The sequence below is a fragment of the Rhinopithecus roxellana genome, chromosome 14 (genome assembly GCF_007565055.1).
Source record: "Rhinopithecus roxellana isolate Shanxi Qingling chromosome 14, ASM756505v1, whole genome shotgun sequence".
NCBI classification, from domain to species: domain Eukaryota; kingdom Metazoa; phylum Chordata; class Mammalia; order Primates; family Cercopithecidae; genus Rhinopithecus; species Rhinopithecus roxellana.
Window position 1 is genome coordinate 58,695,510 of NC_044562.1, and position 17,992 is coordinate 58,713,501.

Consider the following 17,992-nt stretch of genomic DNA (forward strand, 5'->3'; position numbering starts at 1 on the left):
GCATGTGCTTATCAAGTTGAAGCAGTTTGCTGAGAGCAGTTTTTGTTTTTACCACAAATGAGTATTTAGTTTTGTCCTTATTTGCTAAGAGCAGTTTTATTTGCTGAGAGCAGTTTTTGTTTTTACCATAAATGAGTATTTAGTTTCGTCAAGTGACGCAAAAAACTGCATCAGGCAATCTGGTCATAGATTTTTTCTTTCACCTGCTGATAAGGTGTATTACATTGGTTGATTTTCAAATACCAGATTAGCCTTGCATCTTTTGAATAAATCACCTTGGGTTGTGGTGTATTATTCATTTCATATAGTGTTGGATTCAATTTGCTAACATTTTGTTAACGATTTTTGTGTCTATGTTCATGAGAGATAGTAGTCTATTGGGGTTTGAAGTTATTTTCATCCTGTCTTTGTATGGTTTTGGTATCATAAAACAAGTGGAAAAGCATTCCCTCTTCTGTTTTCTGAAGAAGATTGTATCAAGTTGTTTAAACATTTGCTAAAATTCTCCAGTGAGATTATCTGGAACCGGGAATCTTCTCTGGCGGGAGGTGGGAAGTGGGTTGTGTGTTAAAATCACAGATTCAGCTTCTTTAATGGGTACAGGACTGTTCAGCTTAACAAATAATTAACAGATTAGGGCTCATGTCTGCTGTTTTTTGTCTTGTCTCCTTTGCCTTTTTTTTTTTTTTTAACCTTTCAATGGATACAGTACATTTTTTTTAGAATTCAATCTTGATTTACTGATAATGCCTTGGGAAACATCATTAGGTATAGTTTTTGTAGTGGTTGCTCTAGGTATCACAGCATGCAGATGTAACTTCTCACAACCTATTTGCGTGGATGTTTTACTGCTTCAAGGGGAGTATCACAGAATTCTTTCACGTAGGTGCTTTCACCCTCCCCATTTTTTAAATAGTGATGGTCTGATTTCCTGTATGTGCAGTAAGCACTACATCGACGATGTTACGATTTTTGTTTTAACCACCAAATATAATTTTAAAAACTCAGTGAGGGATCGTTTACTATATTTTTCTATTTTACCTATTTCTGTTGTTCTTCCTTCCTTCCGAAGGCCCCAGCGTTCTTGTGTTATTTTCTGTTTGAAAGCTTCCTTTAGCCAAACTTTAAAGGGGGGAAGAGTTCACTAGAAACAAAGTCTCTTAGATTTTTCATCACCTGAGAATGCCTTCGTTTCTCTCATCCCCCCACCCACCAAAGAATGGTTTTGCTGGGTGTAGGATTTGCTGCCCAGCGGGGCTCCTTGTTCCTCTGGATTGACGAGCCCTCCACCACCACCAGGTGAGCCAGGCACCATCAACCAGAAGCCCCGCCTCCATGGATTTTCCTGAGGCCCTGGAATGCAGCTCCCGATGAGCATGTCCAGGGAGAAGGCAGTGGGAGAAGTGCCTGGCACGGGGAGCCAATTTCCAAAACATAATGGTAGGTAATACATAATACCAAATGTTCAAAAGAAGCTTTAGGACAGTGATGTCCGGTAATTATTTAATTTTATATTGTTTCCTATGGTGATCTCTCTCGTTTTCTTACACCATCAGTAAAAGGTGAAACACTAGAATCTTGCCTTAGAAAATAAGATAAAGGCGTGTCTTCACCTGGGGTAAAGCTGGGAAAGACAACTGGACCACCGGAGGCGAGATGTGGCTAGGACGGATAATGACCGAGATGAGAAAAATCTGAAAACGCTCCCCCCCATCCCCCATTCATTTCCCAGAATTCTCAGAAACACCGAAAAAGATGCTGGGCTTTCTAGAGATAGGGAGAGGTGGAGGGAGACCTTGAGTCCTTCTATTTGAATATTATAAGCTGTGACTCAGTGGGGCTGGAGGATTCAGGGCTATCTGGCTACACCCTCCAGTTGTGTGTGTGTTCATATAACTTTCTTCGTGGCATATGTGGTGTGTCGGGAGCTTTGCATGGGGCTGGGGACACAGTGAAGGATGTGGATGTGGTCCCTGCTCACGGAAAATGTAGTCTTAGAACTGTATTTCTCTCATGTGGACGATTTGCATCAGAATTAGTTGGAGGCTTGTTAAATGGATTTCAGGGTCCCTGCAGGATCTGAAAACCTCCTGCGTTGGGGACGGGGAATCCGGATTTCTGACAAAAAGCAATTCTTCAATTACGGAAACATCCATAGAACCGGCCTTAGTTTACACAGCCGCATTCCCACCGTTTTACAATCGCATGATCATTTCTGAAAAAACAAAGTTAAAGAATATTTAAGGGGTTAAGAACAAAAAGCCCGAGGAACACAAAAGATTATAAAAACCCTTCCAAACAGCAGGCGTACTTGGAAGGAAACCTCACACGCAAGGTTCCTACCTGGAGCCCAGAACCCAGGTCCTGACGGGAGCACAGGTTTAAGAAATGGACTTGGAGCGTGTGCTTTTCCGTTTGTTTTCTACTCTATTCCATGTGTTCACAGCGGGTCTCCTGGATGAGACCACTTAGCCTTCACCTCCAGAGGCGACCCAGGCCGTCCTTGCCAGATCCCTGTCCCGGACTGGCGCCCAGCGGCGGCAGAGGTTCCACCCCTCCCTGCGCTCCTCGCCCCCCTCTCCACCTTTCCCTCCCCACCTAGAACGTTCTGAGAGCTAGGAACCTTCTCCAGGAGATCGCTTTGACGTCCACCCCGCGCCTGCGGGATTCTGGGACTCGGGGAGCACAGGACCCTGGGACGAGACGCAGAGGTCGCTCCACGCCCGGGCTGCCTCAGCTCTCCCGACACTGCAGCAACTCAGAACCTAGGCAGGGGCAGGGCAGCGAGCCTGCTGCCCCCACCCTCACCTCCAACCCCCACCTCTCAGCCCGCAGCCCAACCCGCAAGACCCCGGCAGCGCGCTGGCGATCTCCGCGGAAGCCCCCGAGGGCCTCGGCGCGGCACCGCCCCCACGCGCCGCTAGAAAGTTCCCGACAGGCGCCGCGGGCACCCCGGCCGTGACGTCACGGCAGCGCGCCGGCCGCGTCCTCTTGGGTCCTTGAGCCTGAGCTGACCGGGTAGCCATGGCCTTCCGGCTCCTGAAACTGGCCCCGAGGTCCGCGTCCGCCCGGGTCCTGGCGGCGGGCGTCCAGCGCGTGGTGAGCGAGGGGAGGTCGGCGGGGTGGGGGAGGGGGGCAGTTCCACATCTCACCCGGCCTCTGGCGGCGGCTCCCAGGGTCGCTCTCGGGGTGGGTTTGGGGGACCCCTCCTGCCTCCGGAATTGTTTGGTCTTTGGTCGTGGACAGACCTCAGGGGGGCCACGAGCTTCTCCAGGCCATTTTATCTCAGCTTTAAGCAAAACGCTGGAGCGCGGAGGGGAGCCGCCCCGAGGCTGCCCTGTTGCGGGAGGCCAGTGTGAAGGTGGCAGGCCGGGGGCACGCGCGCTTGTCATTCGATAATTCACGTAGCAGCCCTGTCAAGAGCCATTTAAAGGTCGGGCCCTGCTAGGTGCTGGGGTGATGCCATGTTGAGCAGAAACGGAGTCCAGTGCTTGTGTTCTCTTCCTTCAGCCTTTACTCTTACTGACTACTCGTTTCTTAGCACTTTGCCCCGCCTTCAGTGAAATTGTTTCATACATTTGTAACACAGTTGGATTGCTTTGTCATGTTCTGCTTTACATCCTGGGATCCTTCTACCTAATGAGTTTTCAAAAATGTGCATACATTGCATGCATTCTTTGTGCTATAAGGTTCTATGGATTTTTTCTTTGTGCTATAAGGTTCTATGGGTTCTGACAAGTGTATGATGGCATGTCTCCACCGTTATAGGTTCCTACAGAGTAGCTTCCCTGCCTTAAAAAATTCGCCTCTGCTTTACCCATTAAACCCTTCTTTTCCTCGAACCCTTGACAACCACAGATATCATTACCATTTCCATAGTTGCCTTTTGTGGAATGTCATATAATTAGAATTATACAATATGTTGCCTTTTCAGACGCCTTGAATACTTAGAAGTATCTGTGTAAGATTTACTTATGTCTTCGTGGCTTGATAACTCATTTCTTTTAATCACCGAATAATATCTCATTGCATGGATGTACTTCAGTTAATCCATTCAGCAATTGAAGGGCATCTTGGTTGCTTCAAGTTTTTGGCAATTACGAATAAAGCTGCTGTAATCATGCATGTGCAGATTGTTTCTGGAAATACATTTTTATATCAGTTGGGTAATACCTGGAAGAGTGATTACCGGATCATGTAGTAAGACTAGTTTTCTAAGCAGGTGCCAAGCCATCTTCCTGAGTGACTGTGCCATTGGACTCCCACCAGCAGTGAAGGCTCTCCTTGCTGCTCTGCATGCTCGCCAGCATGCGGGGCTGTCGGTTACTTTGGATTGCTAGCCATTCTGATAGATGCGTAGTGGCATCTTGTTTTAACTTTGGAATGCCTCATGACACACAGTGTTCAGCTTCTTTTCATATGCTAGTTTGCTATCTGAGTTAATTTCATTTGCGAGAGGTGTTCACATCTTTTGCCCATTTTTAAATTGGGTTGTCTGCTCGTCATTGTTTTGTAACTTGTTTCTTCCTTCCTCTTCAGTTATCAAATAAATCAAGATAGAAAAATATCTTGATATTTTATATGCTCCTGTTTTATTTAAATTTCGCAAAGAAGCATTTTAATATTTTTATATTTTCTTGAGTACTTAGTATTCCATAATATGGATATGCCTTAAATTTTTTTAACTATTCCTCCGTTGTCAGACACGTAAGGGTTTCTATTTGCATTTTTGATGTTCCATATCATTCTTCATTGAGCATCCTGATAGGTTAGTCTTATGTATATAGCCTTTGAATGGATTCCTGATTCTGTAGACCCAGTGTCCTCTAGGTTTCATTACCATTAGCAGTTTAAGAGGGTACTCATTGTCTTGTCCTACCTCTGTCATCATTTTTAAAATTAGTTCTCATTTTGATACATGACAAACTAATGTCTCTTGTTGATAGTCTTTGTTTTTTTTGTAGCAAGATTGACCACTTTTTCATGTGGTTTTTAGCTGTATTTTATAATTTTAAAATAAGCTATGTGTTTTTATTCTTTGTTTTGCTTATCGTGCTGTACAAGCTCTGTATATAGTAAGGCTATTATCCCGTCATACGTGTTGAACTTTTGCAGTTTGTTTTACTTGTGGTTATGTTTCTTTTCTTTTTTTGGAAGGATCGTTTTGGCTTTAGCGTGGAGAATAAATTGGGATGCTGGAGACAGGAGTTGAAGCAGGCCTTTGCCTTATAGATGAGAGGTGTGAGGATGTCTACAGAGTCAGCACATAGCATAGGGAGGTGATGCAGTGTCCAGAGAGTTTGAAGAGTTAGGATTTTGTGCGTAATTCTGCAGTTGAAGGAAGGAGAAAGGTGTCACTCAAATTTGCTCTCTTTTGCTTGTTAGGTAGTGGATATTCCCTGCTGTGAGGGAAAGCAGATTTGGGGGCTTTCCACCTTAGCGCTGTTACCTTCAGGTGCCTTCAGGACATCTAGGTGGAGCTGTTTAATAGGCAGTGGGGTAACTAGGTCAGGAGCTGGGAACAGAAGCTTGGATTAGAGAAATGTTTTTTATTCCCTTCCCTTCACTCCCAAGCTCCCCTCCATCCCTGTCTTTCTTCCTTTTGTCCGTCCGTCTGTCCATCCATCCACCCATTCATCCATCCACCCTTCCCACCCTCCCTCCAATTTTTATTGAACATAGTAAACATATTTAATAAAAATTTCAGACACTGTTCCAGGGCCTGAGGATTTAGCAGTGAACAAACAGACAATATATCTGCCCTTAACGAAACTTGCATCTACATAGTGGCGGGGGATAGACAGCTAATTAAACAAACTAATAGGCAGTAAAGATGTAGATGTTGGCATTTTTATCACCAAGAAGTTTCTCAGTATTTTTACCTAACAATTGCTAATGCCTACAGGAACCAGAGTGGTCACAACGTGCTGCTGTGTGATTTTGTGTTTTTCAGAGAGGAATTCATAGCAGTGTGCAGTGCAAGCTGCGCTATGGAATGTGGCATTTCCTATTTGGGGATAAAATAAGCAAAAGACTGACAGAGCACAGCAGGGTGATAACTGTAGATGGCAATATATGCACCGGAAAAGGCAGACTTGCAAAAGAAGTAGCAGAGAAACTAGGTATGATTTTATGTTATACAGAATGATACCTTTTTCTCAGATATCTGGTTGCTTATTTCACTGGTGTTTCTTCAATATTAATATTAAATAATATTAAATATTTAGTAATTGGACCTAAGGTGGGTATTTCACATTTTTTGTTTATTGAAAAAGCTGTTTTATAAAACAAAACAAGAAAAAGCTGTTTTTAATCTTTTGTGTTTGGAAAATTTGTAAAAATCCATGCTGGTTGTCAGTTTGAATTGGAATTTTATGTGGACAGTGTAAGCAGGGCACTTCCACGTAAACTGTTGTGTTTGAACTTTGCGACAGCCTCTGAAACAGAGCTGAGGATGGTACTCACTCACAGATGGGTATACTCGTAAGTGAGCGGATGCCACATAGCTGGGTCCCACAGCTAAGGTTAGAGCCCCTTCCCGACTCCTGGTGCAGCTGTGTGTCCCTTGTACCTTTCTGTAGCACCTGCATGACAGCAGCTGCCTGCTAGAGGGGGCTCCTGTGGTTACAGGGAGCAGTCCTTTCAGGATGAACCTGGATAAGGGCACGGTGCAAGCTCCTTTGCTCACATGCTTGCTCGTATATGTTGTGTGTTCCCTTCATATATGATGAAACCCAGGCATGAAGGTGACTTTCTCTAGGTCTTTGGCGCCATCCCTGGTGGTGATATTCGGGTGGGCTGTGTGTGTTGGCTAGGCCACACTGCTCCCTGCGGGAAGTGAGTGATGTACATGAGACTGCATCGATTGTTTCTCTTTTCAGGCTTCAAGCACTTTCCCGAAGCAGGGATTCATTATGCAGACAGTACCACAGGAGATGGGAAGCCCCTTGCCATAGAGTATAGTGGCAATCTTAGTTTGGAGAAATTTTATGATGATCCGAGAAGCAATGATGGCCACAGTTACCGCCTGCAGTCCTGGTTGTACAGCAGTCGCCTCCTGCAGTACTCGGATGCCTTGGAGCACTTGCTGACCACAGGTGCAGTATTTCTGGGCAGTTAGACTTGTTCTGTACTTGAATGCTATTCTAGACTTCAGCCACGTTCAATTGCCACTGAGTCGAGCTTTCCTTTAAGGGTGTTTGATGAGGTAAGCTCTGTCTTTCCAACAAGATCATGAATTTCTTGAGATTGTGTTATTTTTGCTTCAGAATTAATTTAATGCTATTTCACTGTGGATACTGGAGTGAGATTTATGGATTGTATAGAATTCTCAAGGCACTGCTTTAAGCTTCTGTACTTACCTATTCGTTTATATATGAAATGTGTCAAAACAAAGGGGAAAAGAGAGCACAGAAGTGTCCAGGAGGAAATGGGTCACACTTATGAAGATTGTGCATGTGCCATACAGACAGAGATGTGGATGCCAACAAAATAGGGTTGTTCTGGAGGGCCCAGAGATAGGCTGGAATTCACCATAAAGCCACAAGGTAGACATTAACCTTGATAAGATGACGGGGGGAGGGAGAACACACAGAGTCCCATAGGCCAGTGCAGGAGGGGAGGATGCTTCCCTTGAAGATGTTCAAATAGGAAGGAAATAGGCAGGAGCTGTGTACTGGGGAGCCTGGGAGATGGAGACGGGGATCAGAAAGTGGAGCTGTGTACTGGGGAGCTGGGGAGATGGAGACAGGGATCAGAAAGTATAGTTAGGAGAGGAAGGGAATGTGGATGAAAGGGCAGGAACATGGACTACTTGTGTGCAGAACGAGGTTAGGGTCCAGCCAGGGGCGACTGTAATCATCCTGGGAAACAGCAGTGCATGCTAGGCATCCTGAGAGTTGGACCGCAGATGCACTGCCGAGTTGTGGTCGGAGCTACCATGCCACGGTGGTCCTGAATTCACAGGTGGCAGCAAAGGGCACATCTGTGTGCAGACAGAGGGAGCTGGGTGGGTTCTTGGGGCCTGTGTGTCTGTTTTATATTGCAGTGCTTGCCACGCTTATCGATTAGCAGTGCCTCTCATGAGCTTCTCACACACAAGCTCAGCTCCCACTAGGGTTGGCTTCGTGGGGTCTGAGCTGTGAGAACAAGACTGTGGTTTTCACCAAGCGAGGCCGGCTGACAGGGCTCCTTCTCAGAGCTGTGCTCAGGAGCCGCTGCCTGTGCTCCTTCAGGTCTCCACGGATGCAGTGTGTGTCCATGACACGTATCTACACAGTGGTGCAGTGGCGGAGTTATTGTCTTGCTTTTTCAACATTTTATTAGTGATTCTTTTTTTTCTTATATGAACGTAAGCCCTGATCTTAGTTAGTGTCACTCCTAAGAAAACAATGTGGTCTGCTGTTTCTGTTTTGAGGTGCTTTACCAGGAGCCAATCCAGGAGCAGATGTCGTAGCATGGGCTTATACTGACATCCAGGCGTACTCCACGTTCTTTTTGAAGCATTCTTCAACCCTGTCTTCTGACTATTCATTTCTTAAAATGAAAAAGAAACATTTTACTTGTTAAATGAAACCTTGCTTTTTTGTGTGCTGTAGTAACCTATTTCCCGTTCAGAAAAAAAAGGTACAGCTTGCTCCCATCTCAGTGTTGTTGGGGCACATTGGCGCTGGGTTAATGTATTCATTAAATATTTAGTGCATGACTGCTGTGTGCCAGACCCATTCTGGGAGCTAAGGGTGCCACAGGGAGGGAAGCCTGTGTTTTAGTAGGGGGATGAAGACTCGATGTGGAAACAAGAATGTCTTGTCCCAAGTGAGTGGTGGGTGCTCTGAGGAAGGAGGCCACAGGGAGAGGCTGGGTAGGAAGATGAGGGGAAGCCTCTGGCCAGACACAGCAGGGTTGACCACAGGGAGGCTGGCTGGGAGCCTGGGGACTAGTGCTCTGAGCTGCGCCAGTGTCTGACGGGGCTGCTGTGATAGTAATAACACAGCCAGTGAGGCTGGGAGTGGACGGAGGTGAGGTTGAGAAGTAGCCCAGCATTGGTAGACCTGACTGGTAGGATGGGGGCAGGAGCAGGATGGGGGTGGACACGGTAGGGATGGAATACATTATTTAAAAACAAAGTACTTGTTGTATTAGCTGGATGCTTTCCGTTATAGCTGACTGAATGAAACAGTGTTACATTGCTCAAAACTGAAAAGACAATTTCAGGTTCTAAAATGACTTCCCGCTTTTAAATGTGTATATGTTCTTTTCGGTATTTTGGTGTGGAAATGGAATTGTAAATGAATGTTCTTTTTTCTGAAATGCAGTGATCAGCTGACAGTGCTATGCTCTGTGTCTGATTTTCAGTTTCTGTTTGCCTGTTTTTAAACAGGACAAGGTGTTGTATTGGAGCGCTCCATCTTCAGTGACTTTGTGTTCCTGGACGCGATGTACAACCAGGGATTCGTCCGAAAGCAGTGTGAGTCAGGGTTGCAGACAGGCTTCTGGGTGTGTGGTGTGTCTTTGCAAGGCTGTAATAGACTCACCTTGCACTTACTGTGTTTATGAACGTCTGTTGATGAATTAATGCCATTACCCACTGGAAAAAGGGACTTCCTAAGGTGTCTTCCACCCTTTCTCCCTCCTAAAATAGGTGTCTTTTGTGCTATCATGTCTCCCTGTGAAAGCAGATTGGAGCCCTGGCCCTCAAACACACACAGCTTAAACTGCAGCCCGCACAGCCTCCTGTTAGAACCTGCCCTGCTCTCAGCCTGCCCTAGCAATACCTAGGCTGTAGCTCTAATTGTAATAAACGCTCCAGTTTCTAGTGTATGATTTTGATGAATTGGGATATTGGCCCTGCCAGTTGCCGGCATCATCACAGTCCTTCCCTCTGACACATTTCCATTTTTCAGGACGGTAGCTTTGTGTTGCTGTATTGGGGAAGGTCTGACAAGTGGCAAATGGAAAGGAACAAAGACCACGTGGTTTGAAGCAGGCTGACCTTGAGGAGTCAGGGTGGGGTTGGGGTGTCTGTGACTAGGACTCTGTTGGGTGGTGTGTTGAACAGGCCCGGTGGACAGTCTGACTGATGGCGTTTTCATCTGTAGACTGAGGTGGCTGGAGCCAGTGGAAAGCTGGAATCTGGGAGCTCAGAGGAAGTACCATTGGTTTAGTGAGTGAAAGAGGAGGCCAGAGCAAGCCAGGTGACGATTCTGCGGAGGAGACGCCTGCTCCTGGCTGCCCGTGTGTCCTGGTGTTGCGGGTACTCCACCTGGGAGCCTGCCGCCCGCAACAGCACTGCAAGCCCTTGCTTCTGATAGGGGCTGATCCTCCCTGGGTCTGCTGAGCAGCGGGTCGGGTCACCAGCAGGTGTTTCTGCAGTGCCTGTGGAGTGCCAGGCTCTCTTAGGTGCTGGGGATGTGAATACAAAGAAACGTAAGACAAGGCTCCCACAGGCCTGAGGTTGGGGGCTGTTGAACCAGCGGAGATGGTTAATTGCAATCAAGTGTACTTAGCAGCTCCTGAGCATTACTCCTGGCTGCTCTGGGGGCACATAGGAGAAATGTGTAACCAGCTGGGAGATGGGATAGTGTCAGGGACAGCTGTTTTGACGAATGGCCTGTCATCTGTAATGCAGCAGGAGTGAGGGAGGTGTGGGGATGGTGGAGAAGCCCGCGTGTGCCGCAGGCTGGTGGTGGTGTCCTGTAGTGAGGGCTGGGTGCTGGGGGAGAATGATGCTGGCTGAGGCTGCACGAGGAAGGAGCTGCGCCTTGGCGAGGTTGCCGGCTTCTGTCCTGAAACTAGTGAGGGACCACTGGAGGGTCTTTAGCATAGCAGAGGTGGTTAGATGTGAGTTTAAAATGGTTGCAGGCTTTCGTCTGAAGGATGCAATTGGTGAGGAGAGACGGAAGTGGAAGGAGCCTGTCTGGGAGGAAATTGGGGTGGGACAGGCGTGCCCAGCAGGGAGGCTGCGCTGGGCAATGGGAGTTGCTGCTCAGGAGGGACACTGGGCAGGCCTGGGTGGGTGGCTTCCTGCGTGCACAGTGGGGAGTGGCGTGGACCTGCCCTGGCTGGTGGGCCGCTAAGGGGGAAGGACGCACAGGGGCAGTGGACCGAGGTGGCTTCATGTTTGGGTAGGTCGGATTCCTGAGTGTGAGGTTCCCATGGCAAGGTGGCAGGAGACACCTGTTGGCATCTGCTGAGTGTCTGCTGAAGTCTGAGGACTGCCCTGGGCTGGAGGTAGTCTGCAGGCGTTGGGGGTCCAGCACTGACCGTGGGCATGCTTATCTTGGGAAAGCCCAAGTAGTGATGGGTGAGGGCTGAGACCAGATCCTTGGGGGACCGTTTCTAGGGAGATGAGACCCCCCTGACGGATTGAAGCTGAATGATCAGAGGTGCACAGGAGGAAGCAGAGGGGATGTGGAGAGGGTTGGTTGTCGGTGTCACCTGTGTTGTAACTGTGATGAGAACTGAGAAGTGACTGTCACGTTTCACCTTGTGGGGGCTGGTGACGTTAGCCAGAGTCGTTTCAGTGCTGGGCTGGGGGAAAGCAGATCATGTTGGCTAAAGGACAGGTGGCATAGAGCAAGGTGGGAACCACCTGAGAAGCGAGTGTATCAACAGGAGTAAGGGTGAGGGCGGGAAGGAAGGTGAGAGCAGAGACTCGATGAAGAGAGGTTTCACCTCAGCAGCAGGAGCGCCCAGCCTGCTACCGGCCCAGCAGTCAGGAAGCAGCCCGAGGCCCCGTGTGCGCTACCTGGCTGCGGGTTTGTGTCTCGATGCTCAGGTGAACGGTGCTCCACTGGCAGCCTCCGTCCTTCGCTTTGTCACCCCTCCTCCTGGGTGGTCTTTTTCTTTAGCTCATGCCGTCCCTGACCATGAGCCAAGGCCCATCCTGTGATCGCCTCTAGAGTAGGTCACTAGGAATACTCACTGGAACTTTTTTTAAAATTTAATTTTAATTTACCTTTTTAAATTTTTATTTATTTATTTTGAGACTAGGTTAGGAGACTGGCTGATGTTTGTAGTTTTGGTAGAGATGGGATTTCACCATGCTGCTCAGGCTGGTCCTGAACTCCTGGGCTCCAGCGATCTGTGCCCACCTCGGCCTCCCAAAGTGCCAGGATGACAGCCGTGAGCCACTGTGCTCACCCCATTTCCTCAAAATAACTGTCTTTCTGTGGACCCTAGCGTGGCTCTCTGTCACTTCTGGAAGGTTCCACATGTGAAAAGCTACAGAGGGGATGGCTGCTCACCATGGCCTCTCCACATGCTCTGGCGTGCACTCGCTGCTGGCTGCCGGGAGGTCGGGTGTGCACGAGCACGTGCGGTGTAGAATGTTCTGAGGAGCGGCAGGGTTCCCTTGGGTGGCATGGGCCCTGCGGGTGCCATCTGGATTATGCATTCTGTGTAGTGATCACTTTAGGAAAATTATTCCTCAGCCTTAGCTGCTTTCAATTTCATTTTGTCACTAAATCAGACTCAGTAGATACTTCTCTGCAACTGATTATGCTTACTGGACCGGGATAAATGTAGCTTGATTTTCAGCTGAGTTATTTGAAAAATAAAGTGTTTAAAGCTGTTTTTTGTTTTCTAGAGAAGACCAGACTCTTGTATCTATTGTTACTATGAAGAAACATAGTAGCAGGTATACTGTATACCTGCAGGTGTACACTGCAGGTATATGGAATGTATTTCAGTTCAAAGATCACTGAACTGTGACCTCCATCTTGCGTGAACTACGCTTTGCCTCAGAAGCAAAAGTGACCCCTTAAATGTGGCTAAGATATGCTAAAGATCTGTCTTTTAGGATGATTAAGGTCACAGTTTAAATGCTGATATTTTACTTGTGTAAGTACCTTAATTTCTCTGGTCCTCAGATCTTTGGTTTGTAAATACAGTAGAGCCGAGAAGCCCTGTTTGCAGGGTTGTGGGCACCACAGCTGCTGTCTGCACATGCCCCGTGGCACTGGGAGCACAGTCACATGCCATGTGTGTGGTCAGTGCTTAGAACTGTGACTGAGCTAGGGTCTGTAGATTGCTGCTTGGCTCTGAGAATTGCACGTATGTTTGCCCTTTTATTCAGCAGGGAGCGTGTTTTAGAAACCTGTGTGGGGACTGGTAGGTGACGATGCCATTTCTCTTGTGTGCCAGGTGTGGACCACTACAACGAGGTGAAGAACGTCACCGCCTGCGATTACCTGCCCCCGCACCTGGTGATCTACATCGATGTGCCTGTTCCAGAGGTCCAGAGGAGGATTCAGAAGAAAGGAGATGTAATGCAGTTTGAAACCAAAGGCCAGGCGTCTCCATTTTTCATGTAGATCAGCACTAAAAGCCCTGTGTTCATAGCACACTAATCCCCGCCAGTCCTCACTAGGCGGGGTGACACACACCTTGGTCCCACCTGAGAGAGGGCATCTGCAGGGGTGGAGGGGAGACCCCAGGGCTTGGCCTGGTGTCTGAGGACCTGCTGCCCACCAGTGTTCTGCGGTCCCACTGTGGCCCCCGAGTCCTCTCAGCTGTTTAAACTTTGGAGACTGGGGGGGGGCCTCCTGGCAGAGCATCCTCCATCCCTCTGTCACATACATTTCTGTTCTGTGATGAGGTTTTTGTGTGCTATCGTTTTCTTTCACATTGAAAGCAATTTCTAATATCCCTCATCACTTCCATCTATTTAACGCAAATCGTGCCTCTCCCCGGTTTTCTTACTGATTCCACAACAGTAGAGCAGTGATCTCCACACACATCCATTTACTCTCTGTAGTTTTCGTTGGATCTTAATTAGGTGGCCTGGAAAGAATGCCTTTCGAAGTGACCCTGAGGCTGTGGGTTGCTCTGTTGGTGGCTTGATGGAGGATCCAGAGATGAAACAAGGACTGTCTGTGCCCTATGGCGAGTTCTTGTTTAATACTGTGTTATTTTTTCCTGGAGGAGAATGTGGTCTCCTTTTTGATACTGTGATGAAAATGCAGGACTTCCTGCCTGTTCCTGGCTCTGGTGCCCATCCTCACTGCCGGAATTCTTGTAGGTGCTCAGGAAATACCTTTCTGGATGGTGTAAGGGCAACAGTAAAGCTCTGGTTATTTTTTGCTGCTCCTGAAAGATCCATGAGACTAACTTTCCTTCTCTCTGTTGCAACAGTAGAAACAACAAGACATCTGTGTATGCCTTTCTATTGCCACTCTGGACCTGTTATTGTTTAAGCATATGCTTTTAAGTATGTTGTATAGTTAGACTTCTAGGAACCTTCCATCAAGTGGCAAAAGGAGGAAACTGCAAGTTCAAAATGTTTGTTTCTCAATGGAATAACTGGACACCTTTGCTTATTATGCTGACATTTATTGAGAAAAACAAAGTCATATATTTAACATTCTCTAGCTAATTCTTTTGTTATCTAGGAAAACAGTATTTCAAAAATTATTTTGAGGTCTAAAGTAGAGCTGTCAACTTTTTAATTTTTCCAAGTAAAGTCTTTAATACTGTCACCAGCTAAAATTACCCCATTTTATAAAAGATGTCACATTATCAGTAAGTCTGTGTTCTTATTTTGATTTTTATTTCAATGCAGTCTGTGTCTCAGTATTGCAGCTTTTGGGAATAACTGATGGGAATATCTGAAAACCATTTCTAGATTGTAAGAAAACAGTCAATGTGATCAATAACTACATGTTTTATCAATTAACTTCAGGTCAGATTTCTGAGATGGTTGTGTTGTGTTGCATGTTATGGGCTTGTATTACACTAGAGTTTCTTTTATAATCAGCAAACATTTAATCTTATTCTACTTGGAACATAGCTAATGATAGAGATTTAGAATCATATCACCTCTTTTATACTTTTGTTAATTTCACTCATTCCTCTAATACAGAGCACCTCCTATATGCAAGGCACCTGTGCCAGGCGCCTTGGAGGCTGCAAAGGTGAACAAAGATGGTCTCTGCTCAGACACCAAGTTCTTATTGGAAAATAGAACTCCCAATTACAGTCTTTCCCCCTTTTGACAGAGCAGTGAAGTGCAACATTGCCTTTATCATCCTTTCCCTGTACCCCGTCTCATTAGTGGAATTAATTACGTGTTCAGTAAATATTCTTTGAATGATAGTGTTTTTCTTACTTTGAACAGCTTTAGTGAGGTATAATTCATGCTTCATAAAATTCACCCATTTTAAGGGTACGATGGAATGATTTTTGGTAAATTTACCAAGTTGTTGCTACTCTTGCCGTAATCCAGTTTTAGAATGTTTTCATCATTTTGTAAGTTGAAACAGCAGGCTCGTTCATTTCTTTCTTCCTTCCTCTCTCCTGTAAATGTTGATTGAGCATCCACTCTGTACCAGACCCTGGTGGTGCTGGGGACATATCAGTGAGCAGGGTGGGTGAGGTCCTCTCCGTGAGCTTGTGTGCTGATGGGGAGACCTACAGCAAACAAGGAGATACATAATAAATATGTCAAATAGAGGAAAATGACATGAAGGAAATGAAACAGGCTGAGAAGATAGTGTGAAACTGTAAGGAGTTTTACATTTTAAAACTTGCTACTCGTAATTGGATTTTCAAGTTTCTGAAATTGGCATAGCGCATTTCAGATGATGAGGGAGGTGAGAGCTGTAGAAAGTGGGAGGAGTGGTTGCGGGGAGATGGGTGAGCGATGAAGGTGGAGAGCAAGTTGGAGAGATGCAGGGAGAGTCAGGGGACAAGAAGAGGGTGTGTCGAGGACAGGCGGCGGCCAGATAGGCCGCTGCCCCCAATTTTTGGTGCTCTTTCTTTCCTACGCTCAGGCATGAGGCAGACGGGAAAGACAGGCGGTGCTGCTTGATAACAGGCTTCTTTCTTGCTCTAAGTACACATCTTAGAATGTGTGGAGAAAGTCACGCTGTGGGAGCACATGGGCAGGCTCAGGTGTTCACTCTCGTAGATGGAGAATGATTCTAGCTGATGTTGGGGCCCTTTGCTGTCACCCGACAGTCCCCACAGTGCCCGACGTGAGTGGTGAGAAAATAGTGCTCAGTGATTTGCATTTTATATATGCACAGGTCAAAGAAAATGAACTCTAAATGTTCCCTTTTGATTTTTCTGCTTTTGTTTAGCCACATGAAATGAAGATCACTTCTGCCTATCTGCAGGACATTGAGAATGCCTATAAGAAAACCTTCCTCCCTGAGATGAGGTGAGCCAAACGCACGACTGATTTACGGGACTAAAACTTCTTTGCCAGTCGTTTCTCAGGCTCCAGCAGCCTGGGCAGTATTCTGTCTTATTTACTGCAGTGGATATTGTCTGAGATGTTTAATCTGATGTTTATAAATAAGAAAAACAGGAGACATTTCAGTTTGATTTTTGTGGGGTTTATTGGTTGGTTTGTTTTGGTTTTCTTATCAATACTTTTGCTCTGCTATATGTCCGAAGTTTTTTGATGCTAGAAGTAAACCAAGCTCTATTCCATGACAGGTTTTACCATAGAGAACTTAAACGTATTTTTACTTCAGGTGTCAACTAAACATTCGTGTTTACCTAGAAGGATTGATTGGGAGTGTATTCATGGAGAAAATTCGTGAAAGATAACATTTTCTCTAGACGTTCTTCATTGATGTCCTTGAGAGATGTTTGGATTAGATGAAGGAAACACCACCAGACTGTCTTTCTTCCTTTTCCCCCTTTCTTTCTTTGTTGAAAGCACACGGAAAATGTGGTTTCGCTCGTCCTGTGGCTTGTCATTCTGTGCTTCTGGGGTATATTCGTGTGTAAGGAGTGTCTGCCACACTCACTCAAGTCCAGTTAAACTCAGATTGTTTGAATAATGCTTGAATTGAAGATTTTTATACTATTTCTCATACGTTTTAAAAACCTAAGCCTCTTTTGGTGCCTAAAAATCTCATGTTCTTGTTGTTTAAAACTTCAAAGTAACTGTGAAGTTGGAAATAAAGATATAGTAATTTTAGAAAAAAGTTTTATTTTTAAATTTGTTTTAGTTAAATACTGAGTATTTACAATGAACAACCTCAGAAGGTAATATTGTTAGACCGTAGGTAATTAATAAACAATAAAAAGTGAGTAAGAGAACTGTTTTATTTAGCGAGTTTTTTCTGTACCATAAGTATTAACGTTTATGTCATCTCTGCTTGTTTGTGGTGAGCGTTTCTTTCTTAGGTGGTAAGAAGACAGGGTGGCCTCTGGCTTCCTTTTAACCTGTTGTACTGCCCTATTTCCAAGGCCACAATACCAAGGGAAGTATCTAGAGCCAACGTGAATAAACAGCATAAACAGAGATAGTTGACCCTAGAGTTTCAGGCTCAAAAATTACTCTTGGAGATTTTCTGGCTTCAAAAACATCACTGGGAATGAGCTTTCTCATAAATTCTCAAATGGAATTTCTAGCTACAGCATCAGCAAAATAATGGCTGGTTTCAGCCTGCGCACAGGGGGAGAGTTTCTTTTGCTTTGCCACCCTCGTAGACTCGTTAAGCCTCAGGCATTTATTTCTTACCACTTGGGCTTGCTGTGCTTTTAGCTCTTGTTTTAGGAACAGATACAGTCTCTGTTCATTGTTAAAATAGATCTTACCTGACAGCTCAAGCCTATGGATTGATGGGAGCCAATTGATGTAGGGCTCGTTTGTCACACGTTGAAGAATGAGTACCAGATGTACTCTGTGCAGTATGCATTATTTTAAGTGTTGAATTGTAGACCAAGATCAAACTGCAGCTTTATGATGGACTTGGATCTTAGAAGTTTTCTCTTAGAAATTCACTATGAAATTTGGCTGAAACTATTTTATGTAAAATTTCAAGAAACTTATAACGAGTTGTATTTTAAAATGTATTGGCCATTAGTGTTTTAGAATTCAGGAGTTATTTCCCGACAAACAATATTAGGTTTCCTGGGCTTGTATATTTGAACCATTGTTTAGTTAAATACTGAGTATTTTTATTGTTAGATCTTAGATTAGACCTTAGAAGGCAATATTGTTAGATCATAGGTAATTAATGAACAGTAAAATCAA

The 17,992-nt window shown here is 45.7% G+C and overlaps 1 protein-coding gene across 6 annotated transcripts in view; it reads left to right on the forward strand.

The window, feature by feature from the left end:
• Positions 1-2,931: 2,931 nt before the first annotated feature.
• The window catches only part of NDUFA10 (NADH:ubiquinone oxidoreductase subunit A10), a 66,280-nt gene continuing 51,219 nt past the window's right edge, over positions 2,932-17,992 (forward strand). For 2 of the 6 annotated variants that reach the window (XM_030916411.1, XM_030916412.1), the window contains exons 1-6: positions 2,937-3,099; positions 5,954-6,122; positions 6,882-7,097; positions 9,380-9,466; positions 13,144-13,265; positions 16,080-16,159. In XM_030916411.1, the coding sequence (XP_030772271.1) occupies positions 3,025-3,099; positions 5,954-6,122; positions 6,882-7,097; positions 9,380-9,466; positions 13,144-13,265; positions 16,080-16,159 (749 nt within the window). In that variant the 5' untranslated portion in view covers positions 2,937-3,024. Of the gene's footprint in view, positions 3,100-5,953; positions 6,123-6,881; positions 7,098-9,379; positions 9,467-13,143; positions 13,266-16,079; positions 16,160-17,992 lie in introns of all 6 variants that reach the window. The other 4 variants (XM_030916415.1, XM_030916414.1, XM_010360812.2 and 1 more) reach the window with 4 other exon arrangements.